This window comes from Bubalus bubalis, chromosome 3, assembly GCF_019923935.1.
Source record: "Bubalus bubalis isolate 160015118507 breed Murrah chromosome 3, NDDB_SH_1, whole genome shotgun sequence".
In the NCBI taxonomy this organism is placed as follows: Eukaryota; Metazoa; Chordata; class Mammalia; order Artiodactyla; family Bovidae; genus Bubalus; species Bubalus bubalis.
This window is the reverse complement of record NC_059159.1, coordinates 108,366,108-108,389,756: the sequence shown is the minus strand read 5'-3', so window position 1 is coordinate 108,389,756 and position 23,649 is coordinate 108,366,108. Positions and strand designations below refer to the sequence as shown.

The window sequence follows — 23,649 nt, the reverse complement described above, 5'->3', positions numbered from 1 at the left end:
TTAATAAAATGTCTATCCAAATGGCCTTGTAATGATGTGAGGAGCAAAAGGATAGAGGATCATGCATACTTTGAAGGATATGGAGTGCTCTTATCCATTTAAGCATGAAAGACACATGAAAGACACGTACTAGAAGGGTTAAGAACAACAGACCCTGCAGTCAGATAGGCCAGACACGAAGTTAAAACCCAGCCCCGGTGCTTATTAAGTAAGGACCAGAGGAAATCCTGGAAAGTTACTTTACCTCTCTGAGCCCCTTTATAATGGAGATAGATAGTAGCAACAGCCATCTCAAAGAATGAGAATTAAATGAAATAAGCCCTTAGCTCAGTGCCAGAGTATGTGCTCATTAACACTAAAAGAAAAAAAATACTGTAATGATATTAAGTAAACAGAAGAACATGATTTACTTTTTATTTTAATTGGATTATTCAAACTGCTTAATGGAGAACAGATTGAAAGGGACAAGACTGGAAGCAGAGGAACTAGTTAAGATATTTGTATTAGCAACTGGGTCTGGGTCACTGACTCTTCTCATCCTCCAGTCTCAAATATCCACTTGCTATCTAACATTTGCTTTTCCTCCCATCTTCACTGCCTCAATGAATGGCCCCATTAAGCCCTTGTTGCATAAGCCAGAAGCTGGTATTCAACTTTGAATCTTCTCTATCTTCATAACTAAGTTAAGTTAAGTCACTCACTTAGTCGTGTCCGACTCTTTGCGACCCCGTGGACTGTAGCCCACCAGGCTCCTCCAGGCTCCTCCATCCATGGGATTCTCCAGGCAAGAATACTGGAGTGGGATGCCATTCATAACTAACCAATCATCAAGTAAATGTTTATTACTCTCTTTTAAGATGTCTAAAATCTGAGCCCTTCTTTCCCTCCATGCCACAATCACTAAAGCTCAGGCCTTTATTGTGTCTTGCCTTGATTAGTTCAGCAGTCTTTTGACTGTAGTCTCAGGTACCTACCAATCTGTTTTCTGCTTTCTGAACACAAATCTGATCTTTCCTACCCCACAGGTGAATACTTTTCACTCCTGCCTGCATGATAAAGACCATATTCCTTAACATAGCTTTCAGGCCTTGCTTGCTTTGTCCCCAGCATCTCTCTCCAACTTTGGCTGTCAACAGGTCAACTGTGTACTCTGAGCCAGGCATGTTCATCATAGGTCCCATGTCTGTATGGCCAATATTCTCTGCCTGGGCTGCCCTTTTCTCCTCTTGGTCTCAGTTCAGTTCAGTCGCTCAGTTGTGTCCAACTCTTTGCAACCCCATGGACTGAAGCACGCCAGGCCTCCTTGTCCATCACCAACTGCCAGAGTATACCCAAAGTCATGTCCATTGAGTCGGTGATGCCATCCAGCCATCTCATCCTCTGTCGTCCCCTTCTCCTCCTGACCCCAATCTTTCCCAGCATCAGGGTCTTTTCAAATGAGTCAGCTCTTCGTATCAGGTGGTCAAAGTATTGGAGTTTCAGCTTCAACATCAGTCCTTCCAATGAACACCCAGGACTGATCTCCTTTAGAATGGACTGGTTGGATCTCCTTGCTCTCCAAGGGACTCTCAAGAGTCTTCTCCAACACCACAGTTCAAAAGCATCAATTCTTCAGTGCTCAGCTTCCTTTATAGTCCAACTCTTACATCCAGACATGACTACTGGAAAAACCATAGCCCTGACTAGACAGACCTTTGTGGACAAAGTAATACCTCTGCTTTTTAATATGCTGTCTAGGTTGGTCATAAATTTCCTTCCAAGGAGTAAGTGTCTTTTAATTTAATGGCTGCAATCACCATCTGCAGTGATTTTGGAGCCCCCCAAAATAGTCAGCCACTGTTTCCACTGTTTCCCTACCTATCTGCCATGAAGTGATGGGACCAGATGCCATGATCTTAGTTTTCTGAATGTTGAGCTTTAAGCCAACTTTTTCACTCTCCTCTTCCACTTTCATCAAGAGGCTTTTTAGTTCCTCTTCACTTTCTGCCATAAGGGTAGGGTCATCTGCATATTTGAGGTTATTGATATTTCTCCCAGCAATCTTGATTCCAGCTTGTGCTCCCTCCAGCCCAGCATTTCTCATGATGTACTCTGCATATAAGTTAAATAAGCAGGGTGACAATATACAGCCTTGACATACTCCTTTTCCTATTTGGAACCAGTCTGCTGTTCCATGTCCAGTTCTAACTGTTGCTTCCTGATCTGCATACAGGTTTCTCAAGAGGCAGGTCAGGTGGTCTGGTATTCCAGCCTCCTTCAGTATTTTCCACAGTTTATTGTGATCCACACAGTCAAAGGTTTTGGCATAATCAATAAAGCAGAAATAGATGTTTTTCTGAAACTCTCTTGCTTTTTCAATGATCCAGTGGATGTTGGCAATTTGATCTCTGGTTCCTCTGCCTTTTCTAAATCCAGCTTGAAAATTTGGAAGTTCATGGTTCACATATTGCTGAAGCCTGGCTTGGAGAATTTTGAGCATTACTTTACTAGTGTGTGAGATGAGTGCTCCTGTTGGTCTAGCTAATTCCAACTCCTATTTCATGATTCAACTCAGGTTTCACTATGTTCACCCTAGCATGTTGTAGGGTATAGAGTGGCTTTAGTTCAGTTCAGTCACTCAGTTGTTTCCGACTCTTTGCGAACCCATGGATTGCAGCATGCCAGGCTTCCCTGTCCATCAATCAACTCCCAGAGTTTGCTCAACCTCATGCCCATTGAGTCGGTGATGCTATCCAACCATCTCCACCTATGTCATCCCCTTCTCCTCCTGCCTTCAATCTTTTCCAGCATCAGGGTCTTTACCAATGAGTCAATTTTTTGCATCAGGTAGCCAGAGTATTGGTACTTCAGCTTCAGCATCAGTCCTTCCAATGAATATTCAGGGTTGATTTCCTTTAGGACTGACTTGTTTGATCTCCTTGCAGTCCAAGGGATTCTCAAGGGTCTTCTCCAACACCACAGTTCAAAAGTATCAATTCTTTGGTGCTCAGCTTTCTTTATAGTCCAACTCTCACATCCATACATGACTACTGGAAAAACCATAGACTATACAGACCTTGGTCAGCAAAGTAATGTCTCTGCTTTTTAATGTGCTGTCTAGGTTGGTCATAGCTTTTCTTCCAAGGAGCAAGTGTCTTTTAATTTATTATTTATTATTTTTAAATTTATTATTTAAATGGTGGCTGCAGTCACCATCTGCAGTGATTTTGGAGCCCAGGAAAATATAGTCTGTCGCTGTTTCTATTGTTTCCCCACAATAATGCCATGAAATGATGGGACTGGATGTCATGATCTTCATTTTTTGAATGTTGAGTTTTAAGCCAGCTTTTTCACTCTTCTCTTTCACTTTCATCAAGAGGCTCTTCAAATCCTCTTCACTTTTTGCTATAAGGGTGGTGTCATCTGTATATCTGAGGTATTTCTGATATATTTCTGATATATCTCTCCTGGCAATCTTCATTCCAGCTTGTGCTTCATCCAGCCCAGCATTTCACATGATGTACTCTGCATATAAGTTAAATAAGCAGGTGGACAATACACAGCCTTGATGTATTCCTTTCCCAATTTTGAACCAGTCTATTGTTCCATGTCCAATTGATTGGCTTATTCAACCCCTATTCCAACTTCCCTTGTCTTTCTCTACTTTGAAGACTGTTGTAGCCAAGGGTGGCCATGTCACAATTTATCAATTGATATAATCACAATAGATATAAAATGAAGATCCTCTTCATTCTCCAACATCTTCCTTTCTAGAACAGATTGCTGTTGGGAGACATAGTAACTATCTTGAGACTATGAGGATGAAAGCTACCTAGCAAAACTGGTAGTGAAGAAAGACAAAAAGACCCTGTATCCTTGATGGCATTGTTTAGGTGCCACATCAATCTTGAACTTCCTTATATTTCATGCCAGATGACCAAATTCCTTAATTATTTAAGTTGCTTCTAGTTAGGTTTTCTGTCACTTTCAGCAAAGTATATCTCCTACTAATACACAAGAAATGACTAGTTATTTTTCTGTTGTTTATGTTGAAAGAATAAACTCAGATATATGGAGCAAATAAAATTTGTTTAGGCCTAATAATTTTTGGAAGCTATTTGAAAGCAATATATTGTTCTTACATGTTAGGGTAATAAGTTAACTATGTAAGCAGTAAATATGGGACCAAATTAAATATGGATAGTAGCAAAGATTTCTGTAATTCTGGAAAGTTCATATTCTTGTGAAATCACCTCTGTGGCTCACAGATGCATAGTATAGTACTATCCACTGGGACCTGCTGAAGACTTACTTTAAGTAATTATAAATAATGATAAATTTATGACAACTACATAAACTTCCAATATTATAAAGATTAATACAGGCTCATCATTAATGGGCATGGGATAAAAGGAAATGGGATTGAAGTACAAATTATACAATATTGACATTTTGAAAATCTTTACCACTCATTTGTTTTATTAGCTCATCTGTCTCAAAGGTTTGAACTGCTTGCATGCCTTATGGATTAGCTATGACAAAACTATACCTATAGGCCAAATAATGGTAGAAGTAGCCATATAATCATGGTAGTTAGAGGCATGAAGGTTGTTTTCAACTACCTATTGCTGTGGCTTAAATGTTCCTGGCTTAAAATAACAATCATGCTATTATCTCTGATTATTATGTGGGATGATGGGCTCCACTGGGTGGTTTTTCTGCCCCATGTGATGTCAGTGAGAGCTAAAGTCATTAGGTATCTGACTACACTGAATAGTTCACTCACATGGCTGGCCGCTGGTTTTGTCTGTTGTCTGGGAAGCTCAGCTGGAGCTGTCAAATACAGTGCCTTTGTTCTCTTCCATGTGTCTTGGTTACTTACAGCATGTCAGCTAGAGTCCAAGAATCAGAAAGCAGCAACTACCAGTCTCTTTAAAGTCTGTACTCAGAAGTCTTAGGACATCAGTTTTGCTACATTCTACAGATCAAAGCCAGACATAAGGCCAGACAAGAGAGATAACCTCTGCCTCCTGCTGGGAGCATGCATATACAGAGAGAGAAGGAACTGCTGGCAGCCACCTCTGGAGACTTGTGACCACACTTTCACCAGTACTTCCTTCAAGAGCTTAGTGCTCAAGGCTAAATGTAGCAATTATCATCTCTGAGTTAGCAAAGGAAAGTGATATTCAGAGTCCTAGTTGATCTATCATTCAGAGAAGCAGCTCAGTAGAGTAGCTAAGACCATGAACTTTGATGTAAGACCTTCTCAGTTCAAATTCTGGCTCATTATTACTTACCAGCTTGAACATGTTATTCAACTTCTCCATGCCTATTATTTTTCCCCTTTCATAGAATGTGGATGATGACGGAATCAACTCATAGTGAGTAAATAAGTCAGTACATATAAAACCCTTAAAATGGTGCCTGGTATGTAATAAACATCATATAAATATTTGCTATTAGTAATGTTACTCTTAAGTTATAAGTAATTTAAACTCAATGAAGAGGAAAAAAAGAAAAATACCAGCACAGGTAAAAAGAATATAATCAAACTCTTTCCCTACACCTCTGTTCAGTTTCATTTACAGACATGCTCCACTAGCAGCAAGATGCCCTCTATAACTTGTCACCTGGAACACCAGAGGGCACTTTGCCCAAAACTCCAATTACTATACTAGAGTGCGTTCTGATTGGCCTAGCCTGGGTCATATGCCCAGGTGTTTGTGGGTTTGTGAGGAGATGAGACTGGAGAAGAGAATCATCCCATTCATCATACAATCTAATTGGATTGCACTGAATGGGAGAGAGAATGTTATCCAAAAGAAGAACGCTGGACACAGAAACAAAACGTCCTACAACAAATAAGAAGAATCCACAAAAAGATATATACCTGCATATTCATAACAGCACTATTCACAACAACCTAAATGTCCATCAAGAAGGCATGGTACATGTATACAATGGAACATTACTCAGCCATAAAAAATAAAGGAAAAAAAATGCCATTTACAGCAACATGAATGGACACAGAGATTATCATACTAAGTGAAGTAACTCAGAAAGAGAGAAATACCGGGTTGGCCAAAAAGTTTGTCAGATTTTTCCACAAGATGGTATGGAAAAACCAGAACAAACTTTTTAGCCAACTCAATACTATATATCACTTACACTTGGAGTCTAAAATATCACACAGTGAACTTTCTATTTACAAAACAGAAACAGACTCACAGACATAGAGAAACAGATTTGTGGTTTGCTAAGAGAGAAGGATGGATTTGGAGTTTGGGATTAGCAGATGCAGACTGTTATGTATAGAATGGATTAAATGACAAAGTCTTAATGTAGTATAGCACAGGGAACTATATTCAATAACGAAAAAGAATATGAAAAAGAACATATGTGTGTATATCAGTTCAGTTCAGTCGCTCAGTCACGTCTGACTCTTTGCGACCCCATGAATCGCAGCACGCCAGGCCTCCCTGTCCATCACCAACTCCCGGAGTTCACCCAGACTCACGTCCATTGAGTCAGTGATGCCATCCAGCCATCTCATCCTCTGTCGTCCCCTTCTCCTCCTGCCCCCAATCCCTCCCAGCATCAGAGTCTTTTCCAATGAGTCAACTCTTCACATGAGGTGCCCAAAGTACTGGAGTTTCAGCTTTAGCATCATTCCTTCCAAAGAAATCCCAGGGCTGATCTCCTTCAGAATGGACTGGTTGGATCTCCTAGCAGTCCAAGGGACTCTCAAGAGTCTTCTCCAACACCACAGTTCAAAAGTATCAATTCTTCGGCACTCAGCTTTCTTCACAGTCCAACTCTCACATCCATACATGACCACTGGAAAAACCATAGCCTTGACTAGACGGACCTTTGTTGGCAAAGTAATGTCTCTGCTTTTGAATATGCTGTCTAGGTTGGTCATAACTTTCCTTCCAAGGAGTAAGCATCTTTTAATTTCATGGCTGCAGTCACCATCTGCAGTGATTTTGGAGCCCCAAAAAATAAAGTCTGACACTGTTTCCACTGTTTCCCCATCTATTTCCCATGAAGTGATGGGACCGGATGCCATGATCTTCGTTTTCTGAATGTTGAGCTTTAAGCCAACTTTTTCACTCTCCTCTTTCACTTTCATCAAGAGGCTTTTTAGTTCCTCTTCACTTTCTGCCATAAGGGTGGTGTCATCTGCATATCTGAGGTTACTGATATTTCTCACAGCAATCTTGATTCCAGCTTGTGTTTCTTCCAGTCCAGCGTTTCTCATGATGTACTCTGCATAGAAGTTAAATAAGCAGGGTGACAATATACAGCCTTGACGTACTCCTTTTCCTATCCGGAACCAGTCTGTTGCTCCATGTCCAGTTCTAACTGCTGCTTCCTGACCTGCATACAGATTTCTCAAGAGGCAGGTCAAGTGGTCTGGTATTCCCATCTCTTTTAGAATTTTCCACAGTTTATTGTGATCCACACAGTCAAAGGCTTTGGCATAGTCAATAAAGCAGAAATAGATGTTTTTCTGGAACTCTCTTGCTTTTTCCATGATCCAGCAGATGTTGGCAATTTGATCTCTGGTTCCTCTGCCTTTTCTAAAACCAGCTTGAATATCAGGAAGTTCACGGTTCACGTATTGCTGAAGCCTGGCTTGGAGAATTTTGGGCATTACTTTACTAGCGTGTGAGATGAGTACACACACATATACATCTGAAAATATATATATATATATATATATATATATATATATGAATCACTTTGCTCTACTGTAAAAATTAACACAACATTGTAAGTCAACTATATTTTGGTAAAATAATTTTTTAACAAAAGAAAGGAAGTCAAGAATTGAATTCAGATGATTGTTGACAAATTCAGAATTTGCTGATTCTTTTTATTTGTTGTAGGACGTTTTGTTTCTGTGTCCAGCGTTCTTCTTTTGGATAACATTCTCTCTCCCATTCAGTGCAATCCAATTAGATTGTATAATGAGTGGGATGATTCTCTTCTCCACTCTCACCTCCTCACAAACCCACAAACACCTGGGCATATGACGCAGGCCAGGCCAATCAGAACGCACTCTAGTATAGTAATTGGAGTTTTGGGCAAAGTGCCCTCTGGTGTTCCAGGTAACAATGCTAACAAACATAAAAGGGGAAATCAACAGTAACACAATAATAGCAGGGGACTTTAACACCCCACTTTTGCCAATGAATAGATCATCCACACAGGAAATTAATAAGGAAACACAAGCCTTAAACCAGATGGCTTAACTGATATCTTCAGGACATTCCATTCCAAAACAGCAGAATACACTTTTTCTCAAGTGCACAAGAGACATTCTCCAAATTACATTAGTTGTTGTTGAGTCACTCAGCATGTCTGACTCTTTGTGACCCCATGAACTGCCGCACACCAGGCTTCCCTGTCCCTTACCATCTCCTGGAGTTTGCCCAAATTCATGTCCATTGAGTTAATGATGCCATCCAATCATCTCATCCTCTATTGCCCTCTTCTCCTCCTGCCCTCAGTCTTTCCCAGCATTGAGGTCTTTTCAATTTCGGCTCCTTGCATCAGGTGGCCAAAGTATTGGAGCTTCAGTTTTAGCAACAGTCCTTCCAATGAATATTCAGGGTTGATTTCCTTTAGGATTGACTGGTTTGATCTCCTTGCTGCCCAAGAGACTCTCAAGAGTCTTCTCAAACACAATTAGAAGGCATCAATTCTTTGGTGCTCAGCCTTCATGATCCAACTCTCACATCCGTACATGAATAATGGAAAACCCATCATTTTGACTATACAGACCTTTGTTGGCAAAATGATATCTGCTTTTTAATACACCATCTAGGTTTGTCATAGCTTTCCTTCCAAGGAACAAGAGCCTTTTAATTTCATGGCTGAAGTCACTGTCCACAGTGATTTGGAGCCCAAGGAAAAAAGTCTATAACTGTTTCCATTTTTTCTCCATCTATTTGCCATGAAGTGATGGGGCCAGATGCCATGATCTTCGTTTTTTGAATGTTGAGTTTTAAGCCAGCTTTTTCACCTTCCTCTTTCACCTTCATCAAGAGGCTCTTTACTTGGGTCACAAATCAAGCCTCAGTAAATTTAAGAAAATTAAAATCATATCAAGCACACTTTCTAACCACAACTCTGTGTGCTTGCTGCTGTGGTTAGTCCCTCGGTTGTGTCTTGACTATTTGCAACTCTTTGGACTGTAGCATGCCAGGTTCCTCTGTTTATGGGATTTTTCAGGGAAGAATACTAGAGTGGTACACCATTTTCCTTCTCCAGGGGATCTTGCTGACCCAGGAATCAAGCCTGTGTCTCCTGCATTTCAGACAGATTCTTTACCCTCTGAGTCATTGGGGAATGAGACTAGATATCAATTACAGGGGAAAAAAATCAGTTAAAAAAACAAACAAACAAACACATGGAGGCTGAGTTAATGATGCCATCCAATCATCTCATCCTCTATTGCCCTCTTCTCCTCCTGCCCTCAGTCTTTCCCAGCATTGAGGTCTTTTCAATTTCGGCTCCTTGCATAAGGTGGCCAAAGTATTGGAGCTTCAGTTTCAGCAACATTCCTTCCAATGAGTAATCAGGGTTGATTTCCCTTAGGATTGGCTTGTTTCATCTCCTTGCTGTCCAAGGGGCTCTCAAGAGTCTTCTCCAGCACCACAGTTCAAAAGCATCAATTCTTTGATGTTCAGCCTTCTTTGTGGTCCAACTCTCACATCTGTACATGACTACTTGAAAAAGCATAGCTTTTACTATATGGACCTTTATCCACAAAGTGGTCTCTGCTTTTTAATACTCTGTCTAGGTTTGTCATAGCCTTCCTTCCAAGAAGCAAGTCTTTGAATTTCGTGGCTGCAGGCAATATCCGCAGTGATTTTGGAGACCTATGACTGTTTCCAGTTTTTCCCCTTCTATTTGCCATGAAGTGATGCAACCAGATGCCATGATCTTAATGTTTTGAATGTTGAGTTTTAAGCCAACTTTTTCATTCTCCTCCTTCACCCTCATCAAGGGGCTGTTTAGTTCCTCTTCACTTTCTGCCATTAGAGTGGTATTATATATATATTTCTCCCAGCAATCTTGATTCCAGCTTGTAACTCATCTATCCCAGCATTTCACATAATGTACTCTGCATATATGTTAAATAAACAGGGTGACAATATACAACCTTGTTGTACTCCTTTCCCAATTTTGAATCAGTCAGTTGTTTCATGTAAGGTTCTAACTTGCTTCCTGACCAGCATACAGGTTTCTTAGGAGACAGGTAAGATCGTCTAGTACTTCCATCTCTTTCAGAATTTTCCAGTTTGTTGTGATCCACACAGTCAAAGGCTCTCACATAGTGAATGAAACGGGTGTAGATGTTTTTTTTCTGTAATTCACTTGCTTTCTCTATGAGCCAGTGAATGTTGGCAATTTGCTCTCTAGTTACTCTGCATTTTCTAAACCCAGCTTGTACATCTGGAAGTTCTTGGTTCACGTACTGCTGAAGCCTAGCTTGAAGGATTCTGAGCATAACTTCACTAGCATAGCAAGTGGGTGCTATTGTCCAGTAGTTTGAACATTCTTTAGCACTTTCCTTCTTTGGAATTGGGATGAAAACACTGACATTTTCCAGTCCTGTGGCCACTGCTGGGTTTTTCAAACTTGCTGACATATTGAGTGCAACACTTTAACACCATCATCTTTTAGTATTTTAAATAGCTCAGCTGGAATTCCATCACCTCCACTAGCGTCATTGGTAATAAGGCTTTCTGAGGTCACTTGACTTCCCCTCCAGAATATCTGTCTCTATGTGAGTGACTACACCACTGTGGTTATCCAGACCATCAAGACACAGAATATTACTGTTTGTTATCACTGGAAAGCAAAAGTAGGAAGTCAAGAAACACCTGGAGTAACAGGCAAATTTGGACTTGGAGTACAGAATGAAGCAGGGCAAAGGCTAATAGAGTTTTGCCAAGAGAATGCACTGGCCACAGCAAACACCCTCTTCCAACAACACAAGAGAAGACTCTACACGTGGACATCACCAGATGGTCAACACTGAAATCAGATTGATTATATTCTTTGTAGCCAAAGATGGAGACGCTCTATACAGTCAGCAAAAACAAGACCGGGAGCTGACTGTGGCTCAGATCATGAACACCTTATTGCCAAATTCAGACTTAAATTGAAGAAAGTAGGGAAAACCACTAGACTATTCAGGTATTTGACCTAAATTCAGATTTAAATCAAATCCCTTATGATTATACAGTGGAAGTGAGAAATAGATTTAAGGGACTATATCTGATAGACAGAGTGCCTGATGGACTATGGACAAAGGTAAGGAAAGGGTGGGACAAATTGAGAGAGTAACATTGAAACATATACATTACCATATATAAAGTAGGTAGCTAATGGGAAGTTGCTGTGTAACATAGGGAGCTCAGCTCTGTGCTCTGTGACAACATAGAGTGCTGGAATGGGGTGGAAGGTGGGAGGAAGGTTCAGAAGGGAGGGTACATATATACACTTATGGCTGATTCACATTGTTGTATGGCAGAAAGCAACATAACACTGTAAGCAATTATCCTCCAATTTAAAATAATTTTTTTAATTTAGAAAATAAAAGAATTTAATTCAGATCTGTCTCCCTCTCATTCCATAATCATTTCACCACACAACTCTCCTCTCCACATTTTCTTTGTTGTTATCCTCATCACCATCACCATCAGGCAATTTTAAACTTTTTTCTTGTAGAGAAATGTTCAACAACTTGGTGGTATTTTACCAAGAGACAAGCCATAATCCAAGTGCCAGAGTAGGAAAAGAAAGTAAATGCCTTACACTTTGAGGCAGAAAAAAGACCCTCCTGCTCTTCATATTCAATCCCTTTCCTCTGAAGAGTGCCAAAGGTTTTACAGATGTTAAATGCCCCAGTGAGAAGAGTGAATTGGAAGTTTAAACTGTGGCCTAAGCTTGCTACTACTACTGTGAGGTAATCACTGCACACATATGGGTAAGTGCTCTATGCCAATAATGAAAGCTTAACTGAACTACTTTTTGGCCTCATTTAACTTGTCCATTTATGCAGCTACAGATGCCTTTCTCCTTTAGAAACAAAGTTTTAGAGCAGGAAAGGACTTTACAGATCATTTGGTTTAATCCTTTCATTTTCCAGATGGAAACAACTGGAGCCCAGAGAGGGTTATTAGCCAGCACAAGGTCACATAGTAGGTTTAACACATGTCTGAAAGTAGAATCCATGTCTCCTATTTTCCTATACCATGCCCTTTCTTAAAAACTACACTATGGCCAAAAAGCTACCCAGTGATCTAAAACACTACTGATTTCTTTCTTCTCCAGTCAGGTGGATCACATAAATGTTTGGACAATTCTGGAAACAAGACACATTTATCATAAAATTTCAACAATAAACACTAATCACTACCACCAGAAGGCAATGAAACTTGGCAAAAATGACAGGACACATTAGTTAGAGCTGACCTTGTAAGAGACCTACCTTGCTTCTTCTCCACCCTCTAGTAGGTGATTAATACTTCTGGGCTGCCCTCAAACTAGCCCAGAAGCCCATGGATCTGCTTTTCACCCAGCAAATATGCTATGTTAGAATTGGCTGTTTCCTATTAAAACAAAACAAAACAAAACAAAAACTTCTCCTGTGAACCATTATCCCAGGACCACATATGGTTAAGTACCTATATTTAAATAAGGGCTTCTGAGAAATAAGATCTTAAAATTATATTTATATCACATCTCTCAAAATTGGATTTGCTTTATATAGTTTTTGTGGTTGTTTGTTCTGTCAATTTGGTTTCTGCTTTTTTGTTTGTTTAATGGTCACAGACACAGTCAAGAGATTATACTGTACATGAAAAACCTTACTTCTTAGAATAAATCAGCTACAACTGTCTGGTTCTATGGACAAATCATAAAATGATTTTGTATTAGATAATAGATATCCAGGAGCCTTCTGACAGTAAGTTTTTCATCCCTCATAAAAAGTACTTTCAAATTAAGTGAAAGCTCCTTGAGGAGTCTTAAGAACCAGGTAGAAGGGCAAAGAAAGTAACTTATTACAGCTTCATGTTTCTATCCACTTTTCCTATGTGCCTTAAAAGAAATGTGCCTCATTATTTTTCTAGACCTTTAGTCTCTCTATCCATGTAGTAAAAGTAATGTATGTTAGAGACCCCTAAACATGCAACTGTATCCATTTGAGACCATAAGACCACTGTTGACATCTTTGAGCCTTCTTGACTCTCACCCCTTCCATCACTGGCCAATGCCAATTCCTTGGTTATTCACTGATGGAAATGCAATGAACTCTCTAGAGAAGCAATAACTCTAGTTCTGGACAAGCTCACTCCAGCCTCAAGGCATATCAATCTCATTTTTCAAGTGTAAGTCATCAATATCACTTTTGGTCTCAACCTGACCATTCTATATATTGCAGTTGTCAAAAACATATCTCCATCTGGATGTGTGGAAGGAATTATTCACCAAGCCCTTTTCTCTAGTTAAGGTCAGGAGTGATAAATCCAGTGATGTCAAACATTCTGGTTGTTCTGATTTTCAAAATGTTCCACTGAGATGTTTGCTGCCAGTTTAAGGAAGAGAGGTGTTGTGTCTTCTTCACATTGGCTCAAAATAAAGTAGGTGGGCTACTGCTTTTGAGTTGCAAGAAAAGAAACAGACTGTCAAATGCTATCACAACATAATGAATGTTATCTAAAATTAAGATAAATGCATCTAACTAATGTCTCCTTAATAACAAAGCTATATCTGTATTCTGATTTTTTTCCATCAAGGTAACCTGAAGTTTAAATTTACATTATGATTATAGCTTTTATTTTATAAGTTAAAGGCACATTATTTTGGTCCATTGAGCAAACTCATTTTTATTCATTGCCTTTTAAAGTTGACATTTAACTTCTATAGCTGTACAGTTGGCAAGAAGCAAAAGAATATTTAATATTCAAGAGAGCAGATTCTACAACACCAGAGCATTCTATTGTATAGAATGCCCTATAATTAGTGTACATTAACTGAAAGAAAGAATTACATATAGAATTAGTGGAGGATGGTTGAAGGTACTCATGTATTCATTTCCTTGCTAATACTTGTGAATCAAATCAAACAAGTAATTCTAGTAATTCAAACTAATAAGAGCTGATTTTCTAAAAGACCATGTCTTTTAATGTATTTACCAAACTAACATTGAGAACTTTAGATCTTCAGGACTTAAAGTTGTAAAATCAAGCAAAATAGGAATTAGTTATACCCCTTTCCCAGTATAATTTGCTGTTCAACATCAGAAATAGTTTGTTCATTTGAGAAATTAATTATATCTACAGTAGGTCAGGCTCTTTATTAGGACTGGGGAGAGCTGCAACAGCCTTTGCTTCAGAGCACTGAATTCAGTAAGAAAGACAAATAATGTAAGTAACAGCAACCTAACTAGATAGGGATAAAAGAAATACATGGTACTATGAACACCCACAAGAGACCTACCATGGGGGCTGGGAGTGGCAGTAGGAAGGAAAGGTCCTTCAGAAGAGGTGAAATTTCAGATGAGACTGAATGACTTCAAGGTTAAGATTGAATGTACACATTGAATCTTGCTTCCTCAAAAAGCTTCACTAAAATCAAATTAAAGAGATTAAAAAAAAAAATAAACCCACAAGAACAAGGAGAACAGAAAAAGTAACATGAGAAATGAACTTTCAAAGCTCAAGAGAAGATGGACAAGTGGTCTCTGACTTAGCAGAAAGCTGAACAAATCCTAAAGCAGCAAAGGAAGATTGGGGCAGAACTTTTTGAGAAGCACATAAACTCCAGGCAGGATCCTCCTCCACACCCTATTACTGAATAACCGCCCCTCCCTTACTCCCTTACCTCAGGAGGAAGCTAGAAATTTATTCACTTGAAAGGGTAAAAGGGAAAGTCCTTGACCAACAACATGGTTCAGCGACCGTACACAGTGAAGGATTAACATGGATGTCCAAGCCAATTGCCCTGTTTACTCCAACACCACAGGTACTAGCCCAGATGGGCAATTTGGGGAACTTCCTCTGGGGAATGTGACCAGCTCATAAGGAAAGACTAAAATACTGATACCAGGGCTTCTACAAAAAAAAAAAAAAAAAAAAAGACATGCTTAGATCCCTCCAGTGAAGCTCCAAATAAATAAGCCTCACACACAGGCTCTGAGCCTCATCTATTAATTATGAGCAGGAATGCTTAGTTGCTCAGTCATGTCCAACTCTTTGCAACACCATGGACTGTAGCCCACCAGGCTCCTCTGTCCATAGGGATTCTCCAGGCAAGAATACTGGAGTGGGTTACTATGCTCTCCTCCAGGGGATCTTCCCAACTCAGGAATCAAACCCAGGTCTCCCACATTGCAGGCACATTCTTTACCAGGTGAACCACTGGGGAAGCCCATGAGCAGAGAACCAAGAAGTAATTACCAAACATCTAAGGAAAGCTTCTAGTATGGAAGATAGAAACCAAACAAACAAAAGGCAAACTAATAAAAAGCATCTTGGAGGAAATAGATACTATGCATGGATAAATATTTAGTAAAACTATTACTAACATCGTAAAATAGATATTTCAGTCATGAAATAAGCAAAGAATTCTATAAAAACCAAAGATTCAGAAAACAAAAAGAGAACTCAATAGTAGGGTTGAAGACACAGAGGGTAAACTAGACAGTAAAGATAAATATGAGAGAGAAGACAAGAAAATTAGAAGACCAGGCCAGCCAAACCAACATCTAAATAAAGTATTTCCAAAAGTGAGAACAGAGAAAATGGAAGATATAAATCATCAGTGAAATAAATAAAGAATATTTTCCTGAACTGAAAGATAGGAGTTTCTTGACCAAAAGTATTTGCTGAGTGGCTGGACCAGCAGATCTGCTTAGCGTTTAACATATATGCACAAATTACTGTTCTGTTTCACATGTATTAACTTACTTAGTCATCACAACAACTCTATAACTCTATCCCCATTTTACAGATGAAGAAACCAAGGTACAAAATGATTAAGCAACTATTAATAGCCCAAGTTCACATAGCTAGTAAGTGGCAGAGCCAGGATTTGAAAGTAGGTAATGTAGCCCTGAAGTTCACTACACAATACCACCATGCAGGAAGGGGCAGCACTGTGAAATTTCAGAAAACACTTTAGCCAGTTCCATTTGATTTTTTAAAAGCAGAAGTATGTACTATTTTGATAGTGTATGCAGAGCTGAGCAATTGACTAACAACCTGAGGGAAATTGCATGCAGACCTGTTCCTACCTCCAAACACAACATCCTTCTATCCAGTAGTCTGTCCTACAAATTCCAATTACATCAGAAGCTCTAAATTCCTATTCCCCACCCCCAGCTCAACAGTAACACTGCTCTACTCTTGGGTTCACCTCCCTGCACTGTAGCCAGGAAAAGTGACCTCAGTAAGTGATCCTCACTTCTCATCTTCAGGAGCACAGAACCCCACTGGTTGCTATTCAATCCTGACAACAGTTGCATAACATATTAATATTTTGCCCAGTTCTATCATTATTCATGTCAGGACAGTAAGTCTGAAACTAGTCCTTGTATACCTGAAAGTATCTTTATTTGACTCGCACATTTAAATAATTATGGGTTCAAAATTCTTTTCCTTTAATACTTTAATATCATGCTCTTGCATCCAGTGTTGCTGTTGGGAAACTAATGTCAACCGATTTTTATTATTTTGCCTTATATTTGCAACTGTTTTCTTTATTTCCCTAAGTAATTAAGCTTTCTATTTCTGTTCCATTAGTTTTGAATTCCTGTTACATTTGTTCCATCAGGTCTATTTCATCTGGTAGAAGCTGTCTATGTCTTTTCATTCTTCATGATGCTTTTGTCCTTTAAATGTGTCATGATATTTTTAAGACCAGGAATTCAGCTGTATTATTAATAAGATGATCAGTTGCCTCTGCTTTTGATGACTCTATAAATGGTCCACTGAAAAGGGAGGCTCAGCTGGTGTCTTCACTGTGAGTATAAGAGATATGAGTTGAGTGCCTCTGCTGTACTTCTCTGGGCTTAACTGCACTTATTTTCCCTGGCATTTCTTTCTCCTCAAGATATACTGCCCAGTTCCTCTATATCCGAGAATATTTTCTCTACTTGGAGTTGTAGGAGACAACTCAGGGTCAGCTTACAGTGCTTTCCACTACCACTCTACACACACTCTGCAAAATAGGTTAGCTCTAAAGCTAGACAGTTCTCAAAGGGAGCAAAAACAACTAAATTGCCAGTGATGATATATATACTCATATCTTCATAATACATGATCCAACACTTAGAATTTTTTCATGCTTATGCTGCTGCTGCTAAGTCACTTCAGTAGTGTCCGACTCTGTGCGACCCCGTAGACGGCAGCCCACCAGGCTCCCCATCCCTGGGATTCTCCAGGCAAGAACACTGGAGTGGGTTGCCATTTCCTTCTCCAATGCATGAAAGTGAAAAGTGAAAGTGAAGCCGCTCAGTCGTGTCCGACTCTGAGCGACCCCATGGACTGCAGCCTCCCAGGCTCCTCCATCCATGGATTTTCCAGGCAAGAGTACTGGAGTGGGGTGCCATTGCCTTCTCCATTTCATGCTTATAGTTACCTATATTTCATCACTTATATATATGTATATATATATATATAATTATAGCAATTATGAAAGTTTGTCTTCTTTACAAAGATGAGTAGAAAAGAAATATTTTTTCTGTAGTGACAAACCATGTTGTCTCCAAAAGCAATTTCTTTTATTAGTTAAAAAAAAAAATAGTAGTTTCTTCCTATACAGTCAATTCTCACTAGTCACAGTAATGTTCTGCAAAGTGACAGTGTTCACATAATTCATTGTGAACACTGAATTAGAAAATCTTGAATGTATTAGGAGAAATACAGGGTTAGGTTCCTTCAAGCTCTGGTTACAACATTTTCATCAGCAAATCAATACATATTTTGGTTTCATGTGTGTGTCTGTTTAAAGACATTCTATTCAATATATAGTTTATGCATTAACTTTGAGTATGACCAGCGGCACTTGTAACTCATGCCTGAAGGAAGTTCATCTATTTTCTGCATAAATCATATCACAGCCTTCTTGCCTTCAGGAACAATAAATAACATTTCAGCACTACACTTAGAAACCATTTCAAACAGCAAAATCACTAAAAAATCACCAAAAAAATGCAAAAAATACAGGATTGTGAAAAGGACACTTGCATACACTCTGAAAACTGAAACAAGAAGGTAGTCTCACCTTGTTCCACCTCAGCTGGGAATGTGTGCTTTGGTTGGCTCAAATATTTTGCCACCATTAATTTTGCCACCATTTGCCACCATTAATGTCTTTAACGATCTGCCTTTTGAGAAATCTGTATGCACGTCAAGAAGCAACAGTTAGAACTGGACATGGAACAACAGACTGGTTCCAAATAGGAAAAGGAGTACGTCAAGGCTGTGTATTGTCACCCTGCTTATTTAACTTCTATGCAGAGTACATCATGAGAAATCCTGGGCTGGAAGAAGCACAAGCTGGAATCAAGATTGCCGGGAGAAATATCAATAACCTCAGATATGCAGATGACACCACCCTTATGGCAGAAAGTGAAGAGGAACTCAAAAGCCTCTTGATGAAAGTGAAAGTGGAGAGTGAAAAAGTTGGCTTAAAGCTCAATATTCAGAAAACGAAGATCATGGCATCCGGTCCCATCACTTCATGGGAAATAGATGGGGAAACAGGGGAAACAGTGTCAGACTTTATATTTTGGGGCTCCAAAATCACTGCATATGGTGACTGCAGCCATGAAATTAAAGACACTTACTCCTTGGAAGGAAAGTTATGACCAACCTAGATAGCATATTGAAAAGCAGAGACATTGCTTTGCCAACAAAGGTCCATCTAGTCAAGGCTATGGTTTTTCCAGTGGTTATGTATGGATATGAGAGTTGGACTGTGAGGAAAGCTGAGGGCCAAAGAATTGATGCTTTTGAACTGTGGTGTTGGAGAAGACTCTTGAGAGTCCCTTGGACTGCAAGGAGATCCAACCAGTCCATTCTGAAGGAGATCAGCCCTGGGATTTCTTTGGAAGGAATGATGCTAAAGCTGAAACTCCAGTACTCTGGCCACCTCAGGCGAAGAGTTGACTCATTGGAAGACTCTGATGCTGGGAGGGATTGGGGGCAGGAGGAGAAGGGGACGACAGAGGATGAGATGGCTGGATGGCATCACTGACTCGATGGACATGAGTCTGAGTGAACTCCGGGAGTTGGTGATGGACAGGGAGGCCTGGCGTGCTGCGATTTATGGGGTCGCAAAGAGTCGGACACGACTGAATGACTGAACTGAACTGAACTGAATGTCTTTATGCATATCCATTATTGTCTGCAACAGCACCCTTAGTATTGACTTGGGGGTTACAAATCAGTTTTAGCAGTAAGAGAATTTACAAATATACAATCTACAAATATTGAGTATGACTGCTGAGTTGCTTCAGTCGTGTCCGACTCTGTGCGACCCCAGAGACAGCAGCCCACCAGGCTCCTCTGTCCATGGGATTTTCCAGGCAAGAGTAGTGGAGTGGGGTGCCATTGCCTACTGTATTATTATTATTATTGCTTGCATATTGATGGGAAAAGCTTGTTAAAGGAAAGAAGTCTCATGCTAAGTTTTGTATATACACATGCACACAAACACATATATCACTGTTCATATTTTTTAAATGATAATCTACTTTTCTTCTAACAGTCTGATGGTGTTCATAAATTGGAAAAAAACAAACACCATTTTTTTTAAGAAAGGAAAGTAACCTGTAAGATACCACATAAAGGGCAGTTTGTTGACTTTGGTTCACCAATTCCTTCACCCCTGCAATCAAACCTTCTGAACCATTAAGAAACATTTTGTGCAATCTGCAGCAGTTTAGGGACTACGAACATTTTGCTCCAATCTGGTGAGTGTCTAGTAAAGAGAGCTCCAAAACCTGTGGCAGGCAATCCAGTGTCCCTGGAAACAAAATAACAATTTTTAGAAAACATGTCAAACTGACATTTACAAACTTTCAAAGCCATACAAAACTAATTTGGGAGCTGAATTTTTATTATAAATTTTTAAAGGATTTCCATGTTTGCAAGTTTAATGCACTTTGCAAAATATTAATAAAATGTCTAAACAAGTAAATGGAAAATTTCAGCATTCTGTCCAATAACTACAATACAAGAGGAAGTCTATGTCATGCATTTCCACAGAAAGGCACTAACTTTTAGCAATAAATTGTAGAGATGGGGCTCAAACCTAGGTTATCAGAACCATGACCAGAAAAAAACACGTAAAGGGAAAAAGACACTAAATTGGACCTATAATGCACAGAGCTGACTGGTAAACAACCAAGGGAAAGGGAATTCCAGACAGAGGAAGCAGCATGAACAGAAAGCATGGCAGCTTAAGATGTGGTGTCCATGCTTGCTGTAGTCCAATAATGTGTAGCTGGGGCCAACCTACCTCCTTCACTGCTTATTTATTAGCCCTTTCCTGTAGCTGCCTGTTCTAAGCAAAAGGCTATATTAAGCATACCTTTCAATAATTCCAGAGTTCATAGTTTCCTCATTCAATAAAGCCTTGCTCTTTATTTTGGCCAGTTTTGTGTTTAAACAAACTTGTGCCATTTTTTCACGTGTTTCTGATATCCAAACCTGGAAAAAATAAAAAATCACATATAAAGAAAATAAATAGTTAAAAATTCTCACTTACTAAAATATATTTCTGCTGAAGTACATTCTGATTTTAATTGTTGACTCTATTCATATTAAAAAATAAATGTCCCATAGCAGTCAATGATTTCATCATAAATATGTGAAAATGGCAATTTCTTATTATGTTTTGTTGGAACAAAAATCAGATTGGTTGTTTCCGTGAAATAGAAAGTACTTCATTCAACTAAATACTAACTCTTATTTGCTTTCTATTTCCTTCTCAAGGTAGTATATTTTAACTTCCCTAAGTAAGAAAACGTAGCAATCACTTTGTAAATCACACATGACTTTAGATACCACCATTATCATTGTTATCCATTCTCTATCACAGAAGATAATTCAATGAACTATCAAACAATTATTACTATGAGAAAAACCTGATAATTATAGGATATACTCAAGTCAATTGCAGAAGCATCATGGGTAATATCTAGAGGATCTTAGGAATAAAAATGTATGCTGAGGATTCAATATTTTTCCCATACAATACTCTAGAAGATCACAAATATGGAGGTTCACAGCAGAGATTCAGAACTCACTACTACCAAGAGAATCAATTACTTGCTACAAACCTGAAGACAAGCTTCCCTAAGATATCCAATGAAGCCCCAGATCACATCAATTCCACTAGATTTTGTTTTTTTTAAAAAAAAAAGAGAGAGAAAGAGAGAGAAAATACTGTTTAGAAAACTGAAGACTTCAACTGCAAGAGTATCCAAGAGCTAGAGTCAAATTCCTTTGGTCCATCTTTGTGAAGATTAGAGAGGCTCTGTAAAACTAAGAACCCATCCTATTCAAAGCAATTTTAGCTATAGTCTCTGATCCTGGTTCCTTGGTCTACTCCATGGCTTCTATGATTTCTGTCCCCTAAGACCTCACCTCCTGAATCACCAGCCTCGCAGCCTAATTTCCCAGCTCTGACTCTTATACTTGTAACTCAACTATTCTTCCTCAGAGATTCCAAGTTTCACAAATCAGCAGCAGAGGACTCTGTATTGGGCTCCATATTTTACACTCTAATAAAAAATAAAGCATTATATTTTAGGGAAAAAGTTACTAGGTATCATTTTGTTTTTAAGGTGTAAGGTTGGCCCAACAATTAATCTTAGATATGCTCTAATCATTTTTGACAGTAAATATTTCAATAAATCAATCAACACCACTGAAAATTATATAAAACAAAGGTACTGCCAAATTTAAATAATGAATAGTAAAAGGAAACAGATAATAGCATTAGTGGCTCTTAAGTTTATTGACTGCTTATTCTGTATCAGTTCAGTTCAGTTCAGTCGCTCAGTTGTGTCTGACTCTTTGCGACCCCATGAATCGCAGCACACCAGGCCTCCCTGTCCATCAGGAGGTTCACCCAGACTCACGTCCATCGAGTCGGTGATGCCATCCAACCATCTCATCCTCTGTCGTCCCCTTCTCCTCCTGCCCCCAATCCCTCCCAGCATCAGAGTCTTTTCCAATGAGTCAACTCTTCGCATGAGGTGCCCAAAGTCCTGGAGTTTCAGCTTTAGCATCATTCCTTCCAAAGAAATCCCAGGGCTGATCTCCTTCAGAATGGACTGGTTGGATCTCCTTGTAGTCCAAGGGACTAGCAAGAGTCTTCTCCAACACCACAGTTCAAAAGCATCAATTCTTTGGCCCTCAGCTTTCCTCACAGTCCAACTCTCACATCCATACATGACCACTGGAAAAACCATAGCCTTGACTAGACGGATTCTGTATCAGACACAATATTAAGCATTTTATATACATTATCCCTCTAGATACTTAAAGCAACCCTGAGTGTTATGTATTAATTATGGTGCCAGAAGGAAAAGAAAAATCATATGGGGGAAATGAAGAAAGTTTAGTAGAGAATCTACTTATAAAAGTGTGGCCAGAATTCAGAAAACCAGCGTACAATGATGAAGCCCCCTGACAACAGCAATACTGGTGAGTCACAGGTTGGGCAGTTATGGAACCCAGATCTACAGCTCTAAAGAGAGGGTCACGTGGTAGTTGTGGCTTTCAGAACAGACACAATGTTTTAGTCTGCTCAGGCTGCTGTTACAAATCTCATAGACTGAGTGACTTATAGACAATAGGTAATTATTTCTTAGAATTCTGAAGGCTGAGAAGGCCAAGATCAAGGCACAAGCAGTGACTGGTGAGAGTCTACTTTCTAGTTGATAGACAGCCCTCTTTTCACAATGTCTTCACAATGGCAGAAGTGGGGAAGAGCTCTTTGGTGTCTCTATTATAAAGGTATTCATCTCATTCATGAGGACTCCTCTTTCATGAACTAAACACCTCCCATATGCCCCATCTCTTAATTGCATCACACTGGGAGTATGAAGAGGCAAAATGATAGGATACTGAAAGAGGAACTCCCCAGGTCAGTAGGGGCCCAATATGCTACTGGAGATCAGTGGAGAAATAACTCCAGAAAGAATGAAGGGATGGAGCCAAAGCAAAAAGAACACCCAGCTGTGGATGTGACTGGTGATAGAAGCAAGGTCCGATGCTGTAAAGAGCAATATTGCATAGGCACCTGGAATGTCAGGTCCATGAATCAAGGCAAATTGGAAGTGGTCAAACAGGAGATGGCAAGAGTGAATGTCGACACTCTAGGAATCAGCGAACTAAAATGGACTGGAATGGGTGAATTTAACTCAGATAACCATTATATCTACTACTGCGGGCAGGAATCCCTCAGAAGAAATGGAGTAGCCATCTTGGTCAACAAAAGAGTCCGAAATGCAGTACTTGGATGCAATCTCAAAAACGACGGAATGATCTCCGTTCGTTTCCAAGGCAAACCATTCAATATCAAAATAATCCAAGTCTATGCCCCAACCAGTAACGCTGAAGAAGCTGA

General features: G+C 39.4%; 1 protein-coding gene across 3 annotated transcripts in view; it reads right to left on the bottom strand.

Moving 5' to 3' along the window:
- CFAP95 (cilia and flagella associated protein 95) overlaps positions 1 to 23,649 on the bottom strand; it is a 130,700-nt gene that overhangs the window by 39,460 nt on the left and 67,591 nt on the right. For all 3 annotated transcript variants that reach the window (XM_045165063.1, XM_045165064.1, XM_045165062.1), the window contains 2 exons: positions 20,602 to 20,720; positions 19,966 to 20,034 (listed from right to left, as the gene is read on the bottom strand). In XM_045165063.1, coding sequence (XP_045020998.1) covers positions 19,966 to 20,034; positions 20,602 to 20,693 — 161 coding nt within the window. In that variant the 5' untranslated portion in view covers positions 20,694 to 20,720. The remainder of the gene's footprint in view (positions 1 to 19,965; positions 20,035 to 20,601; positions 20,721 to 23,649) is intronic.